General features: G+C 53.7%; 1 protein-coding gene across 3 annotated transcripts in view; it reads left to right on the top strand.

Annotated features, from left to right (window-relative positions):
- The first annotated feature begins 4,244 nt into the window (after positions 1-4,244).
- The window catches only part of PMFBP1 (polyamine modulated factor 1 binding protein 1), a 48,878-nt gene continuing 41,861 nt past the window's right edge, over positions 4,245-11,261 (top strand). For 2 of the 3 annotated variants that reach the window (XM_040329547.1, XM_040329545.1), the window contains exons 1-3: positions 4,245-4,320; positions 7,652-7,789; positions 9,758-9,822. In XM_040329547.1, coding sequence (XP_040185481.1) covers positions 7,751-7,789; positions 9,758-9,822 — 104 coding nt within the window. In that variant the 5' untranslated portion in view covers positions 4,245-4,320; positions 7,652-7,750. Of the gene's footprint in view, positions 4,336-7,651; positions 7,790-9,757; positions 9,823-11,261 lie in introns of all 3 variants that reach the window. The other variant, XM_040329546.1, reaches the window with a different exon arrangement.

Genomic DNA, 11,261 nt, shown 5'->3' with positions numbered 1-11,261 from the left:
CCCTTCTAATTTTTTTGAGATGGGAACGAAGGACACCTATTATTAGCTAATGCATGTAGGCATAGGAGGACACACCCCCCTGCCACGCCCCTTAAAGGAGAATTATACAAAAAATATATTAGTTAAAGGAACACTAAAGGCAAACTTTTTTTTTTTTTTAAATAACAAACCTGCGATACTTACCTCCACTGTGCAGCTCGTTGTGCACAGAGTGGCCCCGAATCCTGTCTTCTGGGGTCCCTCGGCGGCTGTCTCGGCTCCTCCTTGCAAAAGCTTTCCACCTTCATGCGAGCGAGCATGGAGCTTTTGCGAGCGCGCTCCCGTGATACAGCGGCGGGCATAGCCGCCGACTGTATCACTCGGCGCGCCGCGTCATCCGCTGTGATTGACAGAAGCGCCAGCCAATGGCTGCGCTGCCATCAATCCGTCCAGCCTAGCCAATCAACGGCCAGGCTGGGAACCAAATAGGATCACGTGGACGCGCGTGGGACTTTCGAGGGGTCAGGTAAGTAAAACGGGGGTTCGGGGGGGGGGGGGGGCGGTACCGTCGGATGTTTTTCACCTTAATGCATAGGATGCATTAAGGTGAAAAAACATTTACCTTTACAACCCCTTTAAAGCGGAGGTCCCCCCTCCAGTGTCACATTTGGCACCCACTTCGGCGAACAACCCCCCCCCCCCCCCCCCCCCCCGCTGTCTTACCATTCTCATTAAAAGTGAAAGTAAAACTAAAAGAAAATCGCAACTTTTGGGTTGTCCCCAGAAAAGTAATAGAGGGGAAATCGTCCAACAGGCACACTAGTTTTGGTGACCTGGGAGCAGGGATGGACTGGCCATTGGGACTACAGGGAGTTTCCCGGTGGGCCGATGGCTCAGTGGGCCTGCTTCAGTGACAGCGGACCGCTGCCCCCTCTGCCTCTCCTCTGTCTCTCCCTTCCCGCAGCGCTCACCTCCTCTCCCTTCCCGCAGTGCTCACCTGGGGGGAACAAAGAAGCTGGGGGGACAACAGAGGAGCATGGGGGAGGAGACAGACAGCTGACTCAACAGCTATGGCCTGGGAGTTTCTCACTTCTGCCTAATCTTGTCCCATAAGGGGGGGGCACCGAACTGATTCTTTGCCCCGGGTGAAATAATGTCTAGCTTCCCCACTGGTACTGCCTATAAGAGAACCAGTGCCAACCATTCTACTCTAATAAAGTAAAACGGCTAGTGAAGGGGGAGAGGGGGCTTGGGGAGTTGTCCGGCCGCCATAGGAGAGACCTGTCAAAGTGGGCCAGTCTGGATGAAGTCCAGGGCCAAATTTTCGTCCCAGTCCAGCCCTGCCTGGGAGGCCCCAAAGGAATTTCCTCTCACTTCCTGTTTGACTATAGGACAGGAAGTGAACTGGAATCTCCCCCGATAGGAAACAGATGGGAAAAAAATTATCTCACAGGGGTTATATCCCTCCTTTAGTTCTACTTTAGCAAGTCTTTCATTCCAATGTTGCTGCATCCTGCTCCTGCAGTGGACCTCTCATGGATTCCTCCACTTCTGCAGCATCCTACTCTTGCGGTGGATCTGTTATTTCTCCACTTTTGCTGCATCCTGCAGGGGGGGGGCACTTGGCAAGGGGAGGAGCCAGGAGCAGGGTAAGTATGACACGTTTTTGATGGGCACTGATGAGGCTGCACTGATATGCGGCACTGATAGGCATCACTAATGGGCACTGACAGGTAGGGTGCCCACGTGTCCCGGATTTCCCGGGACTGTCCCGCAATTGACATGTCTGTCCCGGGTCCCGGGCACCTTCATTCCGGGACAATACAGTGTCCCGGAATGAAATAGAGGACACAGCCACCCCCTACTAACTAGTAACTACATTTCTGGAATTGGTTGCCTGGCACCTTGCAACCAGTGACAATTCACTCTCAGACAGTGAGGCTGGGAGCGAGACCCGCGCCTAGTGCAGCACTGCTGTCCCCTCCCACCTCGGCACCTCCTCCTTCTCCGTCACCCCTAACGGCAAGCAGCAGGTACTGGTGTGATCTTCACTCTCCAGATAGTGACGCCACTTCTTTCCTTCACGTGGCTCATGCAGAGGGAGTGACAGCAGCACTGCATCTGGTGGCAGGCTACGGGTGGCAAGTGGCACTGCATCTGGTGGCAGGCTACGGGTGGAAAGTGGCACTGCATCTGGTGGCAGGCTACGGGTGGAAAGTGGCACTGCATCTGGTGGCAGGCTACGGGTGGAAAGTGGCACTGCATCTGGTGGTAGGCTACGGGTGGCAAGTGGCACTGCATCTGGTGGAAGGCTACGGGTGGCAAGTGGCACTGCATCTGGTGGAAGGCTACGGGTGGCAAGTGGCACTGCATCTGGTGGAAGGCTACGGGTGGCAAGTGGCACTGCATCTGGTGGTAGGCTATGGGTGGCAAGTGGCACTGCATCTGGTGGCAGGCTACGGGTGGCAAGTGGCACTGCATCTGGTGGTAGGCTACGGGTGGCAAGTGGCACTGCATCTGGTGGAAGGCTACGGGTGGCAAGTGGCACTGCATCTGGTGGAAGGCTACGGGTGGCAAGTGGCACTGCATCTGGTGGTAGGCTATGGGTGGCAAGTGGCACTGCATCTGGTGGAAGGCTACGGGTGGCAAGTGGCACTGCATCTGGTGGAAGGCTACGGGTGGCAAGTGGCACTGCATCTGGTGGAAGGCTACGGGTGGCAAATGGCACTGCATCTGGTGGAAGGCTACAGGTGGCAAGTGGCACTGCATCTGGTGGAAGGCTACGGGTGGCAAGTGGCACTGCATCTGGTGGTAGGCTATGGGTGGCAAGTGGCACTGCATCTGGTGGAAGGCTACGGGTGGCAAGTGGCACTGCATCTGGTGGAAGGCTACGGGTGGCAAGTGGCACTGCATCTGGTGGAAGGCTACGGGTGGCAAGTGGCACTGCATCTGGTGGTAGGCTATGGGTGGCAAGTGGCACTGCATCTGGTGGCAGGCTACGGGTGGCAAGTGGCACTGCATCTGGTGGTAGGCTACGGGTGGCAAGTGGCACTGCATCTGGTGGAAGGCTACGGGTGGCAAGTGGCACTGCATCTGGTGGAAGGCTACGGGTGGCAAGTGGCACTGCATCTGGTGGAAGGCTACGGGTGGCAAGTGGCACTGCATCTGGTGGTAGGCTATGGGTGGCAAGTGGCACTGCATCTGGTGGAAGGCTACGGGTGGCAAGTGGCACTGCATCTGGTGGAAGGCTACGGGTGGCAAGTGGCACTGCATCTGGTGGAAGGCTACGGGTGGCAAATGGCACTGCATCTGGTGGAAGGCTACAGGTGGCAAGTGGCACTGCATCTGGTGGAAGGCTACGGGTGGCAAGTGGCACTGAATCTGGTGGCAAGTGGCACATTCACCTGACATATAACCCATCAACCCCGAGACTACATTACCCCCCGAACTCCCCCCCCCCCTCATCTTTTTTTGGGGATGGTGACAGAGGGGGTGTGTCCCTGAATGGCAGTTTGGAAATGTGGCCATCCTACTGACAGGCAGCTCTGGTGGGCACTGTTGAGGCTGCACTGATGGGCAGATTGGCATCACTGATGGGCACTGTTGGGGCTGCACTGCACTGATGATGAGGTACTGGTGGGCACTGACTGTTAAGGCTGCACTGATAGGCTCTGATTATCGTTTGTAAGCTGCGCTGAAGTCACGCTGTGCGGGGAGTCTTCAGAGTCAGGTGACTTTGAGGCCGCCTCAGTGTGAAGCGAGGGGATGGTACAATCAGATTGTATAGTGTGTGATTGTACAATCAGATTGTATAGTGTGTGATTGTACAATCAGATTGTACAGTGTGTGGTCAGCTCTAGATTGTCGGTCAGCACATTGCCCAGCTGTGGAGGACTCTGGACATTCCATTATAACCTGGAATAATGACCGTTGTTGCTGAATTGTTTATTGTTCTCTGCCACACCCCCTCCAACCGTCCTCCCAGCCACCAAGCTGTTCCCCGTCTCCATGGTAACAAGGCAACGCTTTCTCTTCCTCTCTACCAACCTTTCCCCCCCTGGCTGCCGCCTGATTGGATAAGTCCCCTGCCGCTCAGCCACACTCCCTCTCCATTGGTCAGCCCTGTACCCAATGGCCGGAAACAAGGCGGAAGCCGTTTCCTAGGCGACTGGAAACCTGCCCAACCATCGGAAGGCGGATGGAAGGGGCGCGCGGTGATTGGTTCCTGCAGCCACGGGAGTGGGCGGGACGTTCGCTGTGGTTGGCGAGGCGGCTTGTTCATTGGGTTAGGCTGCGCTGAGGGAGATGAGAGAAGCGAGGAGCTGAGAGATGCGGACCATGGTGAGACCTGCAATGGTGTGTCTATGTCTACAGATTTGTGTTTTATATAGATGTATTTTTAGTTTTGCAAATGTCAGTAACTGAGGGGGAAGTTGGGCATGGCAACCAATCAGCTTCCAGCTTTCATTTTTAAAGCTTAACTATAAAAACTGAAGCGAAAAGCTGATTGGTCGCCGCAGACAACTGCTCCAGATTCTGTCTGCTTCAGTTTTGGTAAATGACCCCCCATTGTGTGCGGCATGCACCCTCCATGTGGCTGAAAGACCCCTCTGTGCGCCGTACAATATACGTTACGTATTCCGTTCTTACCGCGATCGAGCCTAGCGGGTTCTCTTTTTGGAGCGTTTGGGTTTGTTGTGCGTAGGACCAGCCCATTCGCTGTAATTGGCCGCCCTTACACGCAACGAATGCCCCATAGAAGCTCCTAGATCTTATTTGGAGTGGAGCGCGGTGCGTCTTTTTTCCACTGCGCACTAAACTGCATGGAGCTACAACACTCTGCGGTTCCATGTGGCACATTTAAAACTAAAAAAAGGTTTGGGGACTCCTGTCCTACGAGGCATTAACTCAGGTGTGTGGGGACACCAATCTGAACCCGTCTGACCTATCCCACCAGAAGCAGTCATAGGCAGCTGAGACATTCCTCATCCACAAGGGGGGTGTATACATGCAGCTGCTGGGTGAGGAATGCCTCTGCCGCTTACCAACTGCTGTTGGCTTTCACAGAATGGTAAGATAATGGTGCTATTCATTATGGCAATGGCAGTGTTGGGTACGGTAATGGCAATGTTGGGTACGGTTATGGCAGTGTTGGGCATGGTAGTATTTGGTACGGTAATGGCAGTGTTGGGTATGGTAATGGCAGCGTTGGGTACGGTAATGGCAGCGTTGGGTACGGTAATGGCAGCGTTGGGTACGGTAATGGCAGCGTTGGGTACGGTAATGGCAGCGTTGGGTATGGTAATAGCAGTGTTGGGTGTATGGTAATAGAGGGTTGGGTATGGTAATGGGAGTGTTGGGTACGGTAATGGCAGTGTTGGGTAATGGCAGTGTTGGGTACGGCAGTGTTGGGTACGGCAGTGTTGGGTACAGCAGTGTTGGGCACGGTAGTGTTGGGCACGGTAATGGCAGTGTTTTGGTTACGGTAATGGCAGTGTTTTGGTTACGGTAATGGCAGTGTTGGGTACGGCAGTGTTGGATATGGTGGCAGTATTGGGTATGGTAATGGCAGTGTTGGGTACGGTAATGGTAGTGTTGGGTACGGTAGTGTTGGGTACGGTAATGGTAGTGTTGGGTACGGTAATGGTAGTGTTGGGTATGGCAGTGTTGGGTATGGTAATGGCAGCGTTGGGTATGGTAATGGCAGTGTTGGGTACGGTAATGGCAGTGTTGGGTATGGTAGTGTTGGGTACGGTCGCAGTGTTGGGTATGGTAATGGCAGTGTTGGGTATGGCAGTGTTGGGTACGGTAATGGCAGTGTTGGGTATGGCAGTGTTGGGTACGGTCGCAGTGTTGGGTATGGTAATGGCAGTGTTGGGTATGGCAGTGTTGGGTATGGTAATGGTAGTGTTGGGTACGGTAATGGCAGTGTTGGGTATGGTAGTGTTGGGTACGGTCGCAGTGTTGGGTATGGTAATGGCAGTGTTGGGTATGGCAGTGTTGGGTACGGTAATGGCAGTGTTGGGTATGGCAGTGTTGGGTACGGTCGCAGTGTTGGGTATGGCAGTGTTGGGTACGGTCGCAGTGTTGGGTATGGTAATGGCAGTGTTGGGTACGGTCGCAGTGTTGGGTATGGTAATGGCAGTGTTGGGTACGGTTGGAAGTGTTGGGTATGGTAATGGTAGTGTTGGGTACGGTCGCAGTGTTGGGTATGGCAGTGTTGGGTACGGTCACAGTGTTGGGTATGGTAATGGTAGTGTTGGGTACGGTCGCAGTGTTGGGTATGGTAATGGCAGTGTTGGGTACGGTTGGAAGTGTTGGGTATGGTAATGGTAGTGTTGGGTACGGTCGCAGTGTTGGGTATGGTAATGGCAGTGTTGGGTACGGTCGCAGTGTTGGGTATGGTAATGGCAGTGTTGGGTACGATGGCAGTGTTGGGTATGGTAGTGTTGGGTACGGTCACAGTGTTGGGTATGGTAGTGTTGGGTATGGTAGTGTTGGGTACGGTCACAGTGTTGGGTATGGTAGTGTTGGGTACGGTCGCAGTGTTGGGTATGGCAGTGTTGGGTACGGTCGCAGTGTTGGGTATGGTAATGGCAGTGTTGGGTACGGTCGCAGTGTTGGGTATGGTAATGGCAGTGTTGGGTACGGTTGGAAGTGTTGGGTATGGTAATGGTAGTGTTGGGTACGGTCGCAGTGTTGGGTATGGCAGTGTTGGGTACGGTCACAGTGTTGGGTATGGTAATGGTAGTGTTGGGTACGGTCGCAGTGTTGGGTATGGTAATGGCAGTGTTGGGTACGGTTGGAAGTGTTGGGTATGGTAATGGTAGTGTTGGGTACGGTCGCAGTGTTGGGTATGGTAATGGTAGTGTTGGGTACGGTCGCAGTGTTGGGTACGGTAATAGTAATGTTCGGTATGTGAATTCCTTTTTTATTTCACATGTTAGTATTAATACATTCCCCCCTCCCCCCAGACCAGTCAGTCCAGTGACGGTGATAATGGGACGGGTGGAACGCACTGGATGGATCACGGCAGAGTTCATACCGCTCATCTTTTATTCATGCCATTCAAATCCTATTTACATTTCTCCGCTTCGCTGGGCAAAACACGTTTCCTCACCCGCCGCCCCTCCCATCTGCACACACACAGACGTAAAGTGATACCAAAGTAAAAAAAAAAAATCTATTTTTGTCAAGTCGGCATTTATTACAGAAGAGACTCTGCAGTTGTGTGATTGGTCTCCTCCGGGCACTTGGGAGCCTATGGGATTGCTACGTCGCAGTGATCTCAGGAGGTGTGGGGGGGGGGGTTACTAATCCGCACTTTTCCACCCATGCACAGAAAATGCTGCTGGTCAGTATATTTCCCATCCACCTAAAACTGTCAGCATTTGTGCGCATTCGCAGAAACCCGCCACAGATGCGCCACATAATTGCTGCTTAACCCACTGCCGCTGGGCATGGCAACATTTTTTCATAGAGCAGATGCATGGGTGTGAAAGCAGGCGCTGTGCGTTTGGATCCCTGCCCCCGGGAACTCCAGCAAGCATGTCAAATTGTGACAGCGGCTCAGCGCGTAGGACGGGTCTGGAATATTTCCCCACCTGTGGAAGATGCACACGCCACACATTGCTTTCTATACATACAATATTCACGGCTGTTGCTTTTTCAGGTGATGGAAAGACAGTGACCAGAGGCAGCCAGAGCTCAGAACAGAAGCTGGGCAGCTTCCACCAACGTTCACAGCTTGTATAAAGAACGGCTCCACAGGATGAGCAGCCTGGGCATCGGGAGGCATCATGAATCCAAGGTCAGTGGGTGGCGGGTGACCTGCAAGTTAATGACATCGGAAAGTTCTCATGTTCCCCTTCAATAATGGAAAAATTGGCTTTCCAGTGCAATCAGCTGTTCCAATCTACCTGTCTAGCCGTGGCGTCACTAGGGTTGGTGTCATAGGTGTGCGCACAGGGTGTGCTGGGTGTGCCAGGGCACACCCTAATCGCCCCATGTACGTTAACATTATCCAGGAGTGGCACCAGGTGGGTGGTTTGGGGTGCCAGTGTAAATGCCCCCATTATATTAAAGGTTAGGTTCAACCATAGGAACACACTTCACTCTTATTCAGAGTGTAGCATAATATGCCCCCAATCAACTGTCTCCCACCCTCAGAGCCTCCTCCATGTGGCAGCGGGTGGCATTCGTGTGTGTTTGAGCTTTGGGGTGCACACCCTAATGCAATAGACTGCGCACACCTATGGTTGATGTCACCTGGGGTAACACATGGTGTCACCCCCAGACCCTCGGTCTTTAGTGGGCGGTCTTTATTACAGGAAGTCTCACACGGGATTACTGCACAGATCTGGAAGAAATACACAAAGCTCACTGGCACTGAAGGGCACTAATGGGGTGGCACTGATGAAGAGGAACTAATATGCAGCACTGATAGGCGGCACGGATAGTGGCACTGATGGGCACAAATAGGTGGCACTGATGAGCACAAATAGTTGGCACTGGGCAAAATACTAATAGTATTGTGCCCCCCTGATCCCAGTATTGTGCCCCCCCTGATCCCAGTATTGTGCCCCCCCTGATCCCAGTATTGTGCCCCCCCTGATCCCAGTATTGTGCCCCCCCTGATCCCAGTATTGTGCCCCCCCTGATCCCAGTATTGTGCCCCCCCCTGATCCCAGTATTGTGCCCCCCCCTGATCCCAGTATTGTGCCCCCCTGATCCCAGTATTGTGCCCCCCTGATCCCAGTATTGTGCCCCCCTGATCCCAGTATTGTGCCCCCCTGATCCCAGTATTGTGCCCCCCTGATCCCAGTATTGTGCCCCCCCCCTGATCCCAGTATTGTGCCCCCCCCTGATCCCAGTAATGTGCCCCCCCCTGATCCCAGTAATGTGCCCCCCCCTGATCCCAGTAATGTGCCCCCCCCTGATCCCAGTATTGTGCCCCCCCCTGATCCCAGTATTGTGCCCCCCTGATCCCAGTATTGTGCCCCCCCCTGATCCCAGTATTGTGCCCCCCTGATCCCAGTATTGTGCCCCCCCCCCTGATCCCAGTATTGTGCCCCCCCTGATCCCAGTATTGTGCCCCCCCTGATCCCAGTATTGCGCCCCCCCTGATCCCAGTATTGCGCCCCCCCTGATCCCAGTATTGCGCCCCCCCTGATCCCAGTATTGCGCCCCCCCTGATCCCAGTATTGTGCCCCCCCTGATCCCAGTATTGTGCCCCCCCTGATCCCAGTATTGTGCCCCCCCTGATCCCAGTATTGTGCCCCCCCTGATCCCAGTATTGTGCCCCCCCTGATCCCAGTATTGTGCCCCCCTGATCCCAGTATTGTGCCCCCCTGATCCCAGTATTGTGCCCCCCTGATCCCAGTATTGTGCCCCCCTGATCCCAGTATTGTGCCCTCTTGATCCCAGTATTGTGCCCTCCTGACTTTTCCTGTATAGCGCCCTTCTGCCTCCCCTGTACTGTAATCTTGGTATTGATTAGTCTTTGATTTATGGCATGTGTTTGTTTTTTTTTATATCGATTTTGATGAAAGTACTAACCAATATACTGTATGTTTTATTTAAGCAACGATTTATACTTTATATCTTGAAAGCAAGTGTTTAAATTGGGACAGGCTGATAGGGGGCCCCAGAGCATTACTTTGCCCAGGGGCCCATGATGCTTCTAAAATGGCCCTGCCTGTATGATGAGCTGTTTATTATTTGTCCTCGTCCTGTTGGCATCACTTATCTGAATGTCTCTATTTTATTTTGTTCCCAGCGCCAGGTATTGGCCCCGCACCAAACGCCTGCAGACCTACCAGCAGGGAACGCAGCATCAGCCGTGTGAGTACTTATCAGGAAACGGAGCATTAGGGGGAGGGGGGGATTTACTAAAACTGGAGCACACAGAAAAATCTGCAAAGTAGCCAATCAGCTTCTCACTTCAGTTAAAGGGGTTTATTTACTAAATGAAAAGCCATTTGCACTACAAGTTGCTGCAGATCTGAGGGGGACAGGCAAGGAAAATAAAAAAACGGCATTTTAGCTTGTACGTGATTGGAGGATAAAATCAGCAGAGCTTCCCCTCATTTCAGATCTTCCCCTCAGATTTACAGCGACTGCACTTCCAAGTGCACTTGTAGCCTGCAGTCGCTATATCTGGCCTCCAAAGAGACGTTCACAGCGTCTCCCCGCATTGATGTAGTCCCAAGGGAGGGGGCGAGCATGCTGACTAACCCCCAGCCAGAAAGGTTTAGAATCCGCAGGGATGTAATCCCAAGGGGGAGGGGGGCGAGCACGCTGACTAACCCCCAGCCAGAACGGCTCGGATCCGCAGTGATGTAGTCCCAAGGAAGGGGGGCGAGCACGCTGACTAACCCCCAGCCAGAACGGTTTAGAATCCGCAGGGATGTAATCCCAAGGGAGGGGGCGAACGCACTGACTAACCCCCAGCCAGAACGGTTTAGAATCCGTAGGGATGTAGTCCCAAGGGAGGGGGCAAGCACGCTGACTAACCCCCAGCCAGAACAGCTCAGATCCGCAGGGATGTAGTTCCAAGGGAAGGGGCGAGCACGCTGACTAACCCCCAGCCAGAACACAGCGTCTCCCCACAGGGATGTAATCCCAAGGGAGGGGGCGAGCACGCTGACTAACCCCCAGCCAGAACGGCTCGGATCCGCAGGGATGTAGTGCCAAGGGAGGGGGCGAACGCGCTGACTAACCCCCCGCCAGAACACAGCGTCTCCCTGCAGGGATGTAGTCCCAAGGGAGGGGGCGAGCACGCTGACTAACCCCCAGCCAGAACGGCTCCGATCTGTGGGGATGAAGTCCCAAGGGAGGGGGCGAGAACGCTGACTAACCCCCCAGCCAGAACACAGCGTCTCCCCGCAGGGATGTAGTCCCAAGGGAGGGGGCGAGCACGCTGACTAACCCCCGGCCAGAACGTCTCAAATCTGCAGGGATATAGTCCCAAGGGAGGGGGCGAGCACACTGACTAACCCCCAGCCAGAACGGCTCGGAGGATGGGGGCAAGCTTACTGAAGAGGAACAGGAAGTGAGAAATTCAGACAAAGAAAATAAACATTTAGAAGGGAAATGGAAGGAAAAGGTAAGTGAACCGACAATGCACGAGCTTAAAGTGGTTGTAAACCCTCTGCTCTGATACTACTTTCACCTACAAGTAATCCTACATTAAGGCTTACCTGTAGGTGTTTGCAATATCTCTTTAACCTACATGGTTAAGGAGATAGTTGAAGAAAATCGGGCATCGATGTCTACGGTGC

Source organism: Rana temporaria, chromosome 11 (genome assembly GCF_905171775.1).
Source record: "Rana temporaria chromosome 11, aRanTem1.1, whole genome shotgun sequence".
Taxonomy (NCBI): Eukaryota; Metazoa; Chordata; class Amphibia; order Anura; family Ranidae; genus Rana; species Rana temporaria.
Note: the sequence above shows the minus strand (reverse complement) of the source record. Positions and strands in the feature narration are given on the sequence as shown.